The sequence below is a fragment of the Thamnophis sirtalis genome, unplaced genomic scaffold, assembly GCF_051295495.1.
Source record: "Thamnophis sirtalis isolate CommonGarterSnake01/CBP01778 unplaced genomic scaffold, rThaSir2_p1.2 scaffold_1, whole genome shotgun sequence".
NCBI classification, from domain to species: domain Eukaryota; kingdom Metazoa; phylum Chordata; class Lepidosauria; order Squamata; family Natricidae; genus Thamnophis; species Thamnophis sirtalis.
This window is the reverse complement of record NW_028261381.1, coordinates 10,069,494-10,087,196: the sequence shown is the minus strand read 5'-3', so window position 1 is coordinate 10,087,196 and position 17,703 is coordinate 10,069,494. Positions and strand designations below refer to the sequence as shown.

The window sequence follows — 17,703 nt, the reverse complement described above, 5'->3', positions numbered from 1 at the left end:
ATCGAACTCTTGGCAGTGGCAGAGTTAGCCTGAAACACTGCATTCAAACCGTTGTGCCACCACAGCTCAAATGACTGCAGAATGCTGCAACTGTTATGTGAACCCGTTCCGAAGAGCCCAGATTACGATCGTATGATGCACTTTTTTTTCAATGCCATCATAAAATTAAATGGCCACTAATGGAATGGTGGGAAGTCGAGAACTTCTATATGTTAATTACTTTCTCTCTGTAGAACATTATCATTCAGTTGAGATAACTTTCTATCTAATAATAGTTTGATACCTTTTATTTTCAGCTCCTTGTAAGATCAAGGCTTGTTTTTCTTCTTCCAGATCTGGCCTCTCTCTTGCAACAACTATTCCAAGCAATTGATCTTGCATCCCCTCTGAAGTTATCATGAAATTTAACAAAGTTACCTGAAAATTTCAAGAGTTCCAAATTAGAATTAGAACCTAATAGTTCTAACACCGATTATCCAAGTATTTAAATATCTGTCCATCTGGATCTTTATTATCCAGATATTTAGACTTCAGGATGCTGTGATACATTCTAACATAATGGTCCCCAATTTTTTTGGCACCATGGACCAGTTTTGTGGAAGACAATTTTTCCATGGACAGGGGAAATGGTTTCAGTTTCACTTGCTCACCCACTCTCCCCTCCAGCGCTGCGGCCTGGTCCCTAACCCTGTTCTAACACATATCAAACATTTCTGAGAAAGAGAAAAGAATTACTTCTGCTTCTGTCTGAAAGTTATCCTCTTCCCCATACGGCAGTCTTCTCCAAGCAAGTACTTTCAAAATATATTTTCCCGATTTCTAGAATTCCCATACTTGGGTATAATGGATGGAAATTCTCACAAATAGAAAGTGCTAGGTTGGAATCGGGGAAGATTTTATGATTGGCTTGAGAAAGCAAGCTAGGAAAAAAAGTAGGGAGAAGATAAAGTACCCAGATGACGCATTATCAAATGGAAAAGAGGGGGAAAACAGAAAAGAAAATATTAAATATATAAGTATATATCCAGGAGCACAATATAAAGGGAGGGGGGACATAACTAGGGTAGACTAGCAAAGGTAAGATACTAAATTATATTTGGGTTGGCAGAAATACCATCCCAAGGAAACAAAAACTGAGTTTTGAAATACACACCAACAAAAATAGAAAAAAAAAGGGGAGAGAGGAGGAGAGAATGAAAGGAAGATGGGGGAAAGGAGAAAGAGGTAAGGAGAGGAGGATGGAAGGGGGAGAAAGAGAAGGAGAGAGGGTAGGAAGGGGAAGAGCAGGAGTAGGAGAAAGGGAAGGGAAGAAGGAAGGGGAAGGAGAGGAGGAAGGAAGAAAGTAAAGGGAGGGAGGAAGAAAAGAAAGTGAAAACAAGGAGGTGTTACAAAATAAGGAAGGGGTGATAAATAAAGCAGCCCAAACTCTATATTATAACCTATTAAATGAAATAGTAAATGTATAAGAATGATAAATGTAAAGAAGAATAACAATCATGTGAATGTATAGTTAAAATGGTATGTAAGAGAATAGAAAAATACAAAAAAATCTTTGAAAAAGAAAGTGCTAAGTTGGAGAATACTGCCATAAAGTAATTCCTATCTTCTGGTCAGAAAATAACAGCACTCTATGCCCAAAGGGACCATGGGAGGACTTGTAAAACCAAGTTAGTACAGATCATCACAGAGAAAATCTACCCATTTGGTCATTAATAATTGGCGATGACTTGACTGCGATATAAACAAACACAATCTGTAGGTTGGACTTTGACAGACTAACTAGCTTTCAACTCAGTTGCTTTTCCAGAGAAAGTGAGATCAAGACAAGTTTTGCCCTATTTATTTTGGAACTGCAGAGTTGGCAAAGTCTGATGGGAACTCCTACCTACAGCTTCCTGTTCCACAGTTCCCTCCGCCCACCTCCCAGAAACCAAAGCACGTTGGTGCTTCTCTTTGTCCTCATAGTGGCTATTTCGTTTCTCCCCCTCCCTCCCCCCTCCCAAAAAGCAAATGCAGATATGAGAATTGTTGGGTGTCAGTGGATTACAATGGAGTTTTCACATTCCTCTAGCAATAGCAATAGCACTTAGACTTATATAGCGCTTCCCTGTGCTTTGCAGCCCTCTCTAAGCAGTTTACAGAGTCAGCGTATTGCCCCCAAAAATCTGGGTCCTCCTTTTACCCACCTCGGAAGGATGGAAGGCTGAGTCAACTTTGAGCCGGTCAGGATCAAACTGGTGGCAGTCGACAGAATTAGCGTGCAATACTGCTTTCTAACCATTGCGCCACCATGGCTCATAGCAGGAGATTGGAGGCAGAGTGCAGTGAAAAGAGCAGCAATAAAGAGATTCTTGCCGCAATATAGAAATTATATCTATATCTAGATCTAGATCTAGATATCTAGATCTAGATCTAGAGATCTAGATCTAGATATAGATATAGATATAGAGATCTAGATCTAGATATAGATATAGATATAGATATAGATATAGATATAGATATAGATATAGATATAGATATAGATATAGATATAGATATAGATATAGATATAAATAGATCTAGATATAGATATAGATCTAGGTAGGTAGGTAGGTAGGTATAAATATAGATATAGATATAGAGATAGAGGTAGAGGTAGAGGTAGAGGTAGAGGTAGAGGTAGAGGTAGATATAGATAGATAGAGATAGAGATAGAGATATAGAGATATAGAGATAGATGATATAGAGATAGATATAGAGATAGATATAGGTGATATAGATATAGAGATATAGATATAGGTGATATAGATATATAGATAGAGATAGAGATAGAGATAGAGATAGAGATAGAGATAGAGAGATATAGATATAGATGATAGAGATAGAGATAGAGATAGAGATAGAGATAGAGATAGAGATAGAGATAGAGATAGAGATAGAGATAGAGATAGAGATAGAGATAGAGATAGAGATAGAGATAGAGATAGATAAATGGACAGATATAGAGATATAGATATAGATATAGATAGACAGATAGAGATAGAGAGAGAGAGAGAGAGAGAGACACAGACAGACAGACAGACAGACAGACAGACAGACAGATAAATAGAGAAGCTTTTAATCTAACAGTGCGATTTACCCTGGACTGGACTGACTTTTGTTAGTGTCAAAGATGAATATCTGGTCAAAATAAAAGACAACCTTTGAAATTGATTCATGGAAGATACATGGCCTATTCACATTCAATCTTTGTCATTTTCACTGCCTTCTTTCCATTGTTAAATCCTAAATATTAGTGTTAATATGCTTACATATTTTTAAAATTATATTTAATATACATAATCACTGACATATATGTCAGAGGGAGAGAATGGAAAAAAGCATCTGCTCATATTAATGTTATATATGCATTATCATTATAAGCCACACAGTGGTTAGATTGCAGGACTGCAGGCTGCTTCTGCTGCTGCAATTTCAAATGTCACCAGGCTCAAGGTTGACTCAGCCTTCCATCCTTCCCAGCAGTGGTGGGTTGCAGGCAGTACACCCCAGTACGGGCGTACCGGTGCCTGCCCAGAGCACTGGGTACCGTTCTGTTCTGGTGCTCCGGAGGGCCCACCCGCCCACCAGAGCTCCTTACCTGTATTTGAGCTCTCCTGCGCACGTGCACGGAGTGCAGGGCGCCTGGGCGATGCTCTGCTGAGCAGCTGGAGCATTGTGGAGACTCACAGAGGTGTCACAAGAGGTGACGCATGCACGCATTGCCCATGTGTGCGGGAACATTGCGCACATTCATGTGGTGAACGCTAGATCCGGAACCCACCACTACTTCCGAGGTGGATAAAATGAGGATCCAGATTGTTGGGGGCAATATGCTGAGTCTGTAAACCGCTTAGAGAGGGCTGCAAAGCAGTGTGAAGCGGTATATAAGTCTAAGTGCTATTGCTATAATATATGCATGCAAATGCACAGGGAGGGAGTTAAGAAAGGGATCGTGATACCGCTAATAATCCACTTGCTTATGAAACAAAAGTCAACCGCCTGAGGTTCCCAGGCAAAATGCTCACTTTGACGGAGGTCTCCGGGAGGTAGTGGGGGTTTCGCAGCTTGGTTGTAACATAAAAGCGGAAGTCGGGAGCATATTCAATGGTAGAATCCCCAAGGCGGATGCAGATGCTGCCACCCTGCTTGAAAGTCTGCTTAAGCAGAAGAGGCTCCAGAATGGGGTCCAACTCTTCGCCAACGTTTTCTAGCAGCACTTCGATTCAGCCAAGAAATTGAGACAAACCATAAATGTACAAGATGCAAGAACAAAGGACACAAAGCACACACGCTGTTATATAAGGACCTCAGTAAAACTGAAGCTGAAAGCAGTCTTGAAGACTCAATAATTGGAAGATGAGTAGAAATTATAAACATCTGCATGCCAACTCCAAGTGCCAACCTTTACCGTTAAATATGACTGTCACTAATAAAATATGATAGCTGTAATGTTTAACGCAGGAAAGAATAAGGAACCTCTGTTATAAAATTTGGAAAATAAATGGTTGAAAATATAGTGCCTATTTATTTATTTGTTTATTTGGAAATTTATATTGCCGCCTATTTGCACATGGCAACTCAAGGCGGCTTACAAGAAGGTAAACCTCATATAAAAAACAATAAAACTACTAAAAGAGAGAATCATATGCTAAATTAATTAATAAAATAATATAAAATAACCACCCACCCACCCCATCCCGGCTCCATCATGAACTCCATCCCCAGGCCCACTGGCAGAACCAGGACTTCAATGCCTTCCGGAAGAGTGTTAGAATAGAGGCCATTCTAATCTCCGGGGCAATGATGTTCCAGAGAGAGGGAGCCACCACAGAGAAGATCCTTCTTCTGGGTCCCACCCAGTGGTGGGTTGCGGGTGATATGCTCCGGTACAGGCATACCGATGCCTGCCTGGAGCACCGGGTACCATTCCAGTATGCTGCTCTGTAGGGGCCGCCCGCCCAAGCTCCTTGCATGTATTTGAGCTCTCCGGCGCTTCTGTGCACACACACAGAGCGTACAGCGCCTGCGCGACACTCCAGCAAGCAGCTGGAGCATCGCAGAAGCTCGCGGAGGCATCGAAAGAGGTAAGGATGCATGCACGTGTTCACGTGGTGGACGCCGAGCCCCGTTACAACCGTACTGATTGCAACGGGATCCGGAATCCACCACTGGTCCTACCAGGTCTATCTCCCTAGGGGATGAAAACCGCAATATTCTTTGTCCCCCCATTCTAGTGAGTCAGGTAGATGTCAGGGGTGGGTTTCAACCAGTTCGCGGCGGTCCCTGCGAACCGGTTGGTCGGCGAACCCAGAAGTAAGTAACTTCCGGGAACGGCGAAGGGCGCACTCGCCCGCCCGCGCTCCTTACCCAGTTTTGATGAGTTCTGCGCTTCCACACATGTGCAGGATGCATACAGCGCCTGCGTGATCCTCCAGGAGCAGCTGGAGCATCGCACAGACGCTAGTACGCATGCGTGCACCGCGCGCATGCACGAGGACGCCGCCGGCCCCATTCCAACCGAACCGGTTGGAACAGGGCGAGAAACCCACCCCTGGTAGATGTGATCAGCTAAAGATAGTCCATCATATAACCATTAAAATATTTTTATACTTTTCATATGGGAGTGTCCAAAGAGATAAAATTATGCAAGTTGAATAAATAAGAGTGTGTAGGAGATGGAAGAACTCAATCAGCATGTCATGAGATATATAAGGCTTTAAAAACAAAGCCTAAAAAGAAATTGATAAAATTTCTTTAGTTCCACGAGGATGATATAAATGATGGATAAAACTGAGAACATATGTACAATACGATCAAACTCCATCCGTTTTAATGTTGCTCTTCATATGGAAAATACAATATGTATAATGCCAAAGATATATTTATTATGGGAAATATTAGATGAGATGTTATGTCCTAAATCCCCACCTGTGTATGTTTTTCTCAATTTGGAGGATTGTTAATTGGTTCTGAAATGTAAAATGTTTTACCCTCTGATGCATTTCATTACATCTAAATGATTCCAACGATTATAAAAACCTAATCATATACTTTGAAAATTTGCAAGAAAAATCTACTTTTAAAGACTTGATAGCTTACCAGGTGTACCAAACTGAACACAGTTTTCTAGTGTCCGTACAAATTCACTGTCCGTGAGCTTTATGACATGCAAGCTGTTGGCTTTTTCCATATTTTTCACCCATTTGTTTGCTTGACCTTGAGGGTCAATCATAAGTGGCCATCTTCTTGCATTTCTGGAGAGAGAAAACAGTGAAATACCTCAACATTTAGTTGGGATTTTGTTATGCATTTGATTTTTTATTTCCGACTCAATCATGTCCAATTCTCAGAGACTGCCTGGACAAGTCCCTGCAATTTTCTTGGCAAAATCTTTCAGAAATGGTTTGCCATTGCCTCCTTCTTGGGGCTGAGAGATTGTGCCTGGCCCAACATCACTCAACTGGCTTTGTGCCCGGGGTGGGAGAAGAAATCATGGTCTTCTGGTTTCTACCAAGAAGTCTTAACCACTATATCAGTGTTTCTCAACCTTGGCGACTTTTTTTTTTTATAGCAATAGCAGTAGACTTATATACCGCTTCATAGGCCTTTCAGGCCTCTCTAAGCGGTTTACAGAGAGTCAGCATATTGCATATTGCCCCCAACAATCTGGGTCCTCATTTTACCCACCTCGGAAGGATGGAAGGCTGAGTCAACCCTGAGCCGGTGAGATTTGAACCGCTGACCTGCTGATCTAGCAGTAGCCTGCAGTGCTGCATTTAACCACTGCGCCACCTTGGCTCTGTGGACTTCAACTCCCAGAATCCCCCAGCCCAGCATAGCTGTGGAAGCCCAGTGGCTTCCAATCAAGATTTTCTATAGCTCTACTATTTTGTTTTAGATTTTAGAGATTTTAGATCTGTTCAATCTAGCTTTCTTCTGGAATTCCAAGCCCGCATGGTCAGAAATCACACTGGCTTGTAATTTGAGATTTCGTCAGCCAACAAACTGCAGGATGAAAATTTAGAGAACAATTTTTTAAATGTGAAGGATTATGTCCTGAGAACCTTTGCGTGCCAACCAAGCTCTTCACTACTGAACAGTGCATCTTATGTGTTTTTAAATGAAAAAAATATACAATAGTATCTTATTGCACCCCTACAAGTAGAAAATAGCATACAATACTATCCAAAGAAATAAATTATGCCTATCTGAAGCTTCTGTTACTTACGAGATAATAATACCATTATCAATGGAAAATAAATCGGAAGGCAACCCAGCTATATTCCAAGCTCTAATTTTCACGGCTTCTCCTAAAGTTGTAGTCAGGGAAAAATCATCCGAGCAGGGAATGCCTCTGGCTTTGCATGTCAATATCCAGTCTCGGGCTTGATTCTGAAAAGGAAGAGTGCTAAATATTGGGCAGTTATTCTAACAAAAAATGAATGTTGGTGTAATGAGGCTCATTGGCAGTATCAATGACTTGTTACTCTTGACAATTTGCTGGGACAAATTTGAGTTCCTTTTAATTGCTTTTAATTCTACCAAAAAGCATTAACGTAATACTTACAAAATTATTCCCAAGAAGTATTTTGGTTATTTATTTAATAAAACTTAAAATGAACCATATTGATTTTTTTTTTTGAAATATACTTTTTTTATTTTCCATTTTCATAACATATGATCACATGTATACTATTACATAGCCAATATCCTATTGTATTAAATAGTAATTACATCAGTTCCTCTTGCCATCAACGCCCAGAAAGATAAAAACCCATTATTAGCTCTTCTGCTCTCCATACACCTCTTTCTTCTGCCTCTCTCCTACCTCCTTTCTTCCCTCCATCATCCTTTTCTACTCTACTTCCACTTCCTTTCTCCTTCTCCTCTCTCTTCATTCCACTCCTCCTTATCCTCCTCATCTTCCCCCCCCTTACCCTCTCTCCTATCCCTCTCTTCCTATCTTTCTTCTCTCCTTTCCCACTCTTCCTCTCATTCACTTGGTGTGTTTCAGCTTCTGAGAAAACTCCATTCTATGTTGATAGTATTTATGCTTCCATATCAATATACTTAGCATATCTTAGTTTTAAAGAAAAAATAAGAGAAGACAGTATACATGTGCAACCATATTACTTTAAAATCTAACACCCCTCGTCAAACCTAATACAGATCCCTCCCTCCCACCCTCCCCCCACCCCCACCCCCTCATATTGATTTTTTTTTCCTTTCACCATCCAATTAGCCCTGATTTTATCCATTTCTTCCACAATGCCTTTGAGGAGAAACATCATAATCAGGCAGCGAACTCAGAAGTGTACATAGTGAAAGATAACAGATACAGTTTATCAACAAGAGCTGAAATCCAGAGAGATGTCCACCCCAGGTATTCTGAAGATTAGACATCATGTACTTAGGGAAAGCTACAGTCAGAAGAAGAAGGCCTTAATTAACAGCTTATGACACTAAAAGTTACAGTGCAAAATAATTGTTTCAGCTGTTAAACAGTTAACTGGGTACACTTCTAAGGTCAACCTAGAAACACATAATAGTGTCGGATAGTCAACTGGAATTTCTCAGCAGCTAGTTGTCAGGCCTGCAATTATATTCCTTTTAGAATTTTGGCCTGCCACACTTTCTCTTATTTCATTATGCTGTTTCTTTAGTATAGTTGATGGGAGGGGGGAATAGACAGGAGTAGGATTGTGGAATGTATTGTTTTCATTCTTTTCTAGAAGCCAAGGCCATCTTTTGTCTCCGCACTTTTACACCTGACCATAAGCAGCTTGGTGGAGATGCCAGCGTGGAAGAAGAAGATTGGACCATGTGATGGATTGTGGGTGTGGGGAAAAGATTATGAACTTTTAACTGGGTGGAATTCTGATGTAATTTCCAGAATTGGGATTAATACAGATGTGCTAAGATGTCTGCTTTATTAAATTGGAACTTTAAGGATCGTTAAGCCTTGGACTCTGATTTAATTCTACATGATACTTGGAATGCTGACACTAGTTTAAATGGGTCAGAGGTGTATATCATTCATCCAGATGGGTGATATATATACAGGTTCCAATCCCAGTAAATAGCTTGAAATAGATCTATACTAGTCTCCCTTTATTTATCAGCACAAATACAACATACATACATACATACATACATACATACATACATACAGACAGACAGACAGACAGACAGAAAGACAGACAGACAGACACACACACACACACACACACACACACACATATACATATATATATAAGATTTTTACAACCCCTGGTATGCCCAAATATGGGAGGAAGATCACTACTTCCATTCTCTGTCCTTCGGCTCGTCACAAGAGACCATCCAGGCAGAAACCCAATATTTTTACTGTTGCCTTTTTGTTATATGTGTGTGCGTGTGCGCGTGCGTGTGTGTGTGTGTGTGTGTGTGTATGTGTGTATGTATGTATGTATAAAATGAGTAAAACAGACTTATTGGAGGAGAGGTAAGGAGCATGCATCAGGAGCGGGGAGAGGGGGGCACTTAAATATGGACAGAACTGTTAATGAATAATGTGAAGGGATTTGTGTTCTGATGCAGTTGATGCTTTTGTTTTTCTGTCAATGTGATTAAATGTTTTTATTTATTTATTTTTAAAAGCAAGATGTTTGCACTGAAAAGCATTAGGATTCTTTTTACATTCTAAGCTGGAGACTGGTAGCTTTGAATATTTGTGCAAGAGCAAGAAGCCGTGTATTTTAAAAAAGCAGGCTTTTCACCTGTTTTACTTTTTGGAAAGATGGAAATGAGAACTGAAAAGGAAGGCAGAATGGCTAGAAGTCATCTGATTTTATCCTCCTTTCTCCTGGAATCCTCCCCACAGAGATGGAGCTTGGTTTTTCTGGAATATCCACGCAGAGATGTTCCAACTACTTTCCCACAGAAACAAATGTATTTCATAATAGGTAGAAAGCAGATTTACTTTCAAGACAGAGTGTTTTTACATTAACAAAGTTAGAAATAAGAAACTAAGGAAATTAAATTGGATGGTCTTAAATAGTCATGGAGGTGAAGAGGCCTTCAGAGAAAATTAAGCATTTTAAAGTCAATCAACTGGAAGGATCTACTCATATGGCCTATATAATATGATCACAGAAACCTGCCATGCCATGGAATAAATTAGCTACACTGTTTGAAATGTTGAATCTGGGAACTGATTACAATGTAAAATAACATTTTAAAGAACTTTGAAATTGCTTAGGCAGTAACTCCAATTAAATGTTTATCTTACTCAAAAGATTGATTTAAGTATAATTGCCTGTCACTTGTTAATAAAATCAAGTTAACTATGGGGAATTAGAATAACTTAAATCTGTTTTGTGGGGGATATAAAGTCAACTATTAAAATATTCTTTTTTCCTACCAGAAATATTGCTTGCGTTTCATACTTACACTCTACATATCCCCATTCATTTGTTAATAAATTAACAAAGGAAATAATATTGTTTATGGATGGAGGAATTTCAGAAGAATGAAAATGACTCTACAATGCTTCCCTCCAATATAAAAGCAAAACGTAGGATTTAAGTATCAAATATTTTTTATTATCATCCCTATAAATGTCTAAATTCTATTATACCTTCTTAATAGCTGAATTGGCTGCATTGGTATAATGAAAGAAAACATAATTGTGCAGCAATAGTTTGCAATTTGGGAGAGTCATAACCTTAATCTAACTTCTCTATGGGTTTGAGTTATGATCTATATTAGCTCTGATCCCGCTAAAGCATTACGATTAATTTCCACTGAAACTAGGAAAAAGATTTAAAAATCTCCCATGGCTTCCAATGAAACAGTCACAAATTGTTGTGGGCCGAGGTTAGAATCTGCTATATTTCAGAAATATGAAAATCAAAACTCTGTCTAAATTCCTTAAACCTTTTAGAACACTGAGAATGTTTAAGGGTACTTATAAATGTCTCTACGTGGTGTAACTGATCAACCTTAAGAAGTGATTTAAATGGAGAACACAATGTGAAACGAAGCCTATGGGTGCCAATTTGGAAACAGTTCTTATGAACAGCTCAAAAACGAGCTAAAAAATTGAGTGGAAACATATGGGAAATCCTGAGCATCCATGGTTTTCTCCAAGTATTTTGCCATACTCCTTAAGTTTAGTTACTGCAAGACAAAACATTTTACTTGACAAAACATTTTACTTGCTTTCTTTTGAAATATTGCAGATTCTAAAGGGAAGAAGTTGTTGCTTATGGAATTGCATATTTTGAGTCAGGCTCTATATTGTCTGCACTAATTGGCAGTGGCTTTTTGGGGCTTTGGAAAAGGACTATATCCAAATCTGCATGGAAATGCCAGGAATTGTAGCTAAGTTCAACTTCAGGCCACTCATGTACTCTTTCTCCTGCAGAATTGCATGGCACTCCTTGTATGTGGAACATCTCAAGATTAATATAGGTCATTTCTCCTTAAAACAATATTTCCCATACATAGTTGAATTAGAACATATAACTGCCAATAATTAAAGATAGTGGTGAGTTACAACCCAACAATAATTAAGGCTAAGTTAAGGAAAGGTCCCACCAATGGTCTATATTAGTTGGCAATTATGATGTGCCAAAGTTAAAGATGGCTATCTTAAATTTTTTTTTAAATGTTTCTTTAAACAATGATACCTTCATAATTTTCTCATCGTGTTGTTTTCATATCAAAGCTTTTCTTTTCAAACTGAAGTAAAAGTATATGCTTGGATATTGAGTAAAAACTATTGCTTATTTGCTGCAGAAGCATTTAGCTTACTAAACGTCATACATTTATTCAATTGTTCATTCATTCCTTACTTGTCGGTAGAGGGATGTGAAGGCTCCCAGGTAAGCCACAATGCCAGATGAGATGAGGATATCGCCTGTCAAATTGACGTATTGTTTTCCCAGTTGCAAAGCTGCCTGGCTCCAACGGGTTTTCTCACCCCCAAGGCCACCAAGTAATTTTTCTGCTCGGTCTAGCTTTTTGCTACACAGGTCAACCTTAAAATCAAAATACAAACTTTAAGCAAAGCCATCCCAGCTAATGATATTACAGATAGTTACATGCTTTACTTTCAATGCTTATGAAAATATTATATACAATATGCATTGCTTATTATTATTATTACCAACCCTCATCATCATCTAAAAGTTTTTTTTATATTCGAAACCCCAAGATAGAAAAACTGAAAGAAATGTGTGTGACAAATTGTCACAGATGAAATTCAGCAAGGTCAATAGTATTTCCATTCTTCTTGCCTTCAAATAAATTATTGCCTTCACTTTGCAGTGCGAAATTGATAATGGATTTATATGCGATACCAAAAACAGTTGCATCTCAAAAAGGAATACATATCATACAAGAGCATGGCATTGACTTATGAAGGTCATTCTTACACAGATGTGGCCCATGAATTGAATGCATAAGGAGCTTTCTGTCTGGCAATTTGTCAAAAATGTTTTCTCTAATAAATGTTTAATATTGAACTAGCTGCAGTACCAGCTATGTGTAATGGAGGGACTTTCTTCGACTCCTCGGCTCTTGAATAACCTTCCCTAACTTGGTACTTTCTGCATGCCTTGTGGTGAGATGGGAGGCAAACCCATTTAATAATCAAGCAAACAAATAAATAAAATGTGTCAACTTCCTAATTCTAGCTGTTATCTAACAGGTGAAATTTTAGGGAAAGCATCTCTTTATCCAGTTGGTTCCTCTTTTCCCAAAAAAGGTTAAACTATGCCCTATTGCCATCATGCTTCTCCATGCTTGCTTTTGCTTTAGGCTAGTAGTCCATCAATAATAGAGGAGCATGGACAGATCAGGCCAAGTGGGAATAATCTTTGGTACTCTGATGCAAATAAGAATAAAACCCAGCGGTGTATACACAGGTATACTGGAAGACATGGAGAGACCCCATTACTTCCTCATTTATTCCAGCAAGCCTGCTCAGTATTGGAAGGGAAGAACTTAGCTGAGCATACGCCATCACAAAACCAAACATCCTGATCTCTCCAAATATCCTTCCACACAAAAACAATTCATTTAACTAAGGGAAATCCAGCTGATCCTTCGATTTGTCAAAAATACTACCCCCAAATCCAAAGAGAGTTTCTTATACAAAAATAAAATATTTTTACACATTCTGCTTTCTTTCAAGCTCAGGTCTTTGCAATCTGCCATCCAGGGTGTAACTGCACCAGGGTGTAAGGATTTAAGCGCCATTTAGCCACTAATTGGTTTTGTTTATATCCTTTTTATCTCTAGAAAGTTTAAGCAATGTACATGAGAATCTCCCCAGACTTTATCTGCAACTCTGTGTAATGACTTTGCCTGAGAGTAACTTACTCAGCATTAGTAAGTTCAGTAGTAGCTCAGTAAGTTCAGAATGGGAAACTGAATTAGAGTCTCCTCATTCCCCACTCCAAAACCATCATCTTCACCTCTACATTATTCATGTAACTGCCAGGTAGGTTCAACAAGTTTTGAGTATAAATTACTTTTGAGGTTATAGTCGTGTAAATGTAGGCAAATGCTAACTATAGCAATAGCAATAGCAGTTAGACTTATATACCGCTTCATAGGGCTTTCAGCCCTCTCTAAGCGGTTTACAGAGTCAGCATATTGCCCCCAACAACAATCCGGGTCCTCATTTTACCCACCTCGGAAGGATGGAAGGCTGAGTCAACCCTGAGCCGATGAGATTTGAACAGCCGAACTGCAGAACTGCAGTCAGCTGAAGTAGCCTGCAGTGCTGCATTTAACCACTGCGCCACCTCGGTTCAACTATCAACGCAATCTGGTATAACGAAGAATCCCGCGTATGTAATAAAGAAACTGAAATTGTTTAATAAAATTCCACTATTTTCTTCAGAGTTTGTGGCTGTTGCTTTGATCCTCAGTCCTACTTTGGAGATCTGGCATATAATCTGCATATTTTTAACTCAGAAAGAGAAGAGCTCTTTGAGAGCATTTGATAAGTATCCTGCTCGGGGTTGTGAAAAATGGAAAATAAATGAAGAAGCAAAGAAACAACAACAAAAAGTTAAAGTGATGGCATAGACTTCTTTTTTTTGCATTTTTGATATTTTAACATGGTTGTTACTTACTTGGTTTTCTAAGTCAGCTTTTTCCTGCTTTTTTTGTTCCAGAGTCTTCTGTAGTTGTGCTAGCTTGTATTGAACTTCCTTCAGGGCTGCCTGCTTTTTTCTCAAACCATCCATAGCAATTTTCAGTTCTCCTTCAGCTGCATTGAGTTTTATCTTTTTGGGGGCAACAACTTTTGCCACTCTGAAATAACAACAACAACAACAACAACAGTTAAGGATGTCATCCTTGTTACATCCACATGCAAATACTATTCCATCTAGCTACTCTTTCTGTATACGTGTTACACAGGGGTGGGTTTCTCGCCCCGTCCCAACCGGTTCGGTTGGAACGGGGCCGGCGGCGTCCTTGTGCACGTGCACGACACGTGCATGCACGCACGCGGTGCACGTATGCGTACTAGCGTTTGTGCGATGCTTCAGCTGCTCCTGGAGGTTCGCGCAGGCTCTGTATGCATCCTGCGCATGCGTGGAAGCGCAGAACTCGTCAAAACCGGGTAAGGAGCGCGGGCGGGCGGGTGCGCCCTTCGCCGTTCACGGAAGTTACTTACTTCCGGGTTCGCTGACCAACCGGTTCGCAGGGACTGCCGCGAACCGGTTGAAACCCACCCCTGGTGTTACATAAACACATGTGGACATTCCTGCATATGCAGTACGTATGGTGACTCTGCCAACAAGGCAATAGAAATTCTTATCTGCAATTCAAAGTATCACATGACTTATGGATGCTAACTGTCTTCCTGTAAAATATGAAGACCCCAGAAGAAAATCTGAACAAAAGTAAGTCCTAAGCATTTTAGTTATTTGATAATTGGGATGTGATGTTGTCCTTTGCCTTGACAAATTCAGATCCTATCTCTTATTCTTTGTGTTAGCAATATTCTTTAAAATCCAAATGTCGCTAGGCAAAAAGAGAGAAATACATGCTCATATAGTATATGTATGTGTTGTGGCCCAGCAGGAGCCGTTGGAGCTGCCACCAGACTCCGACAGCGAGGGGCCCTATGAGTCAGCTCTGGAGGATGTGGAGGACCCTGGACAGGGTTCCAACTCTGAGCAAGGCGCAGAGAGGCTGGTTGGCCACCAGGAGGCGCCTGAGACGTGGACCAGTGGGGAGGAGACAAGGGAGTGTGATCCGGATGTCAGGCATTGGAGCAGTGGGGAGGAGCCAAGAGAGTTGTTCCTGGATGCCCGGCAACGAAGAGCTAATAGGTGTAAGGAACAGTTACGCAGTTACAGGAGATAATTGCACTCAGCTGGTGGTAATTAGGCTCCTCTCAAGATTATAAAAGGAATGATTGTGCACACGTCCCTTTGCAGGAGTCAACATATTCACGAAAGTTGGAGAACTTTCGTGGCTAGCTTGGCAGGCTGGATTGCTGCCAAGGTTAGTCTGTGCTGGCTTGCTGCCAAGGTCCTGTCTGTGTTCAATAAATCCTTGCAGTATCTTTGTCTCGGCATGCTTTGGTGTAGGACGAGGGGGGTCAGAACATGTATGTATATAATCAGAGACTGAGACAGAGATAGATATATGAGAGCCAGTTTGGTCTAATGGGTAAGTGCTGGTCTAGAAACCAGGAGACTGTGAGTTCCAGTTCAATCTTAGACATGAAAGCCGGCTGGTTTGAGTGAAGCAAGGAAGCAAAGGGAGAAAGAGAGGGCACCAGGAACTAGCAGAGCAGGAATTTTCCTGCTCTGCTGGCAGTAAGAATAAAAAGCAAAATACGGACACTACAAAGTTTGTCCCCTTGGGATTCCCATGGCCTGCAGCTTTGCACAGGAATACAAAGGAACTAGGAACATCTATTGTCAGATCAAACAAAGAGGGGGCTAAATGTACATCCATGAGAAAAGTCGCCTAGTGGAATCTGCTGGGGAAGGTTTGAGACCAGAAGACCTGCCCTGAAAGGATTGAAATGGGCCAGATGGGAGAGGATCAGTGGTGGGATTCAGCCAGTTCGCACCTATTCGGGAGAACCAGTTGGTAATTTTCTAAACAGTTCGGAGAACCGGTTGTTGGAAGAAATCTTATTTTGGTTTTTTTCCCCGCTTTACAGGGCTAATCTGTAAGGAAGGCAGGAAGGAAAGATTCTGGTGTTGTTTCTAGCCTAATCTTTATTGCCCTGCTTATAGAAACTGCCACTTCGGTTAACCCTTATTACATTGTAACAGCTAAGGCGAAGCGCCTATTGACCTGAGTGACATTGAGTTGGCCACACCCACCCAGTCACAAGACCACCAAGCCACGCCTACCCATCTGGTCATTAGGGCAGAATTGGAATCGGTTGTTAAATTATTTGAATCCCACCACTGAGCCACTCCCACCCAGTCACATAGCTGGCAAGCCATTCCCACCAGGTCACATGGATGGCAAGCCACTCCCACAAAGCAGGCCATACCCACAGAGTAGGTTCCAAATTTTTTTGAAACCCACCACTGGAGAGGATGTAATTCAGAAGGGATTGAGCAAACTCAGAGAAAGAGAGCAAATTCTATGTATTGTAGGATACTTTGTAGAGAAAGCTGTTCTATTTGAATCCATTTGTCAAGACAAGGAGTTGGACTGTTTGGGTTTTAAAAGTCTTCTGTATCATTAAAGAGAACGCTTGACTGGTTTTACAAGGGAGAGGATAGACTGGAAGATTCCTAACCATTGAGTAAAATAGCTTAGTGTCATTTCATGTTATCATTGTACCGGTGTTATACATATGGGATTCTTTATTATTTTCATTTTTAGATGCCGCAGAAAAGCAAGGAAAACACCCATCGGTGCCCCTTGATGGTGGAATACTTGGCAACAGGCTGGTTTGAACTAAGAACCAAAAGAGATCCTGCTTGGGAATTCCCTGGGGGAATCAGCCCCCAACTCAAGACCAGGGCTGTATATACAGAAGTAGAAGAAAAAGAGAATTGTGGGTATACCGTAATTAGTAGAAAAAGTACAAATTTCTGTAAATGACAAATCTGCAAAATTAATTCGTATGAATCTGGATGGCTGCCAGCTCCCGCATTGATTTGGAAATACACTGAAAACAAGATGATGTTGCCATATTCTCTATTCGTAAAGGAGACAGTATATATCGGTATTCCTGCAAATTTCTATCACCGCTTGGGGAGAAGAAAGAGTCACAAAAGTCACTTCCCTGTAGGCCAGCCCAATGTTCTTCATTTACATTATGATTTGAAACTGTTACTTACTTATCGTAGGAGTCCATGGCTATGACCCACTTGCACAGCCCTTCCGCAGCTGTGGAAGCATTCCGAACTTTTTCAGGGACAAACTCCGGATTAGTGATGTACTGTTTTCTAATGATATTCATGTAAGCTGGAGGTATGTTGTCCTTGTCATACTCATGCAGTGATTGCAGAAACCTCATGTCCCCAAGGAGTTTCTTAGCTGGGCCCCAGAAATCTTCCATCTTTTTTCCAGTGCCTGTTGGATCTGGAATTTTATCCGCCTTAATCCCTTTCAGGATGCAAATGGCTTCCATAACAAGTTTCACACCAGCAGGGGGGCTTTTCATGGACTTGACAACAGTGATATCCTATATTCAAA

At 40.5% G+C, this 17,703-nt stretch overlaps 1 protein-coding gene across 1 annotated transcript in view; it reads right to left on the bottom strand.

Moving 5' to 3' along the window:
* Positions 1 to 17,703, bottom strand: part of DNAH7 (dynein axonemal heavy chain 7) — a 188,318-nt gene that overhangs the window by 50,969 nt on the left and 119,646 nt on the right. The window contains exons 43-49 of the mRNA XM_087705071.1: positions 17,346 to 17,692; positions 14,151 to 14,331; positions 11,859 to 12,044; positions 7,250 to 7,413; positions 6,121 to 6,275; positions 4,047 to 4,237; positions 284 to 417 (exon numbers count right to left, since the gene is read on the bottom strand). Of these exons, the coding sequence (XP_087561197.1) occupies positions 284 to 417; positions 4,047 to 4,237; positions 6,121 to 6,275; positions 7,250 to 7,413; positions 11,859 to 12,044; positions 14,151 to 14,331; positions 17,346 to 17,692 (1,358 nt within the window). The remainder of the gene's footprint in view (positions 1 to 283; positions 418 to 4,046; positions 4,238 to 6,120; positions 6,276 to 7,249; positions 7,414 to 11,858; positions 12,045 to 14,150; positions 14,332 to 17,345; positions 17,693 to 17,703) is intronic.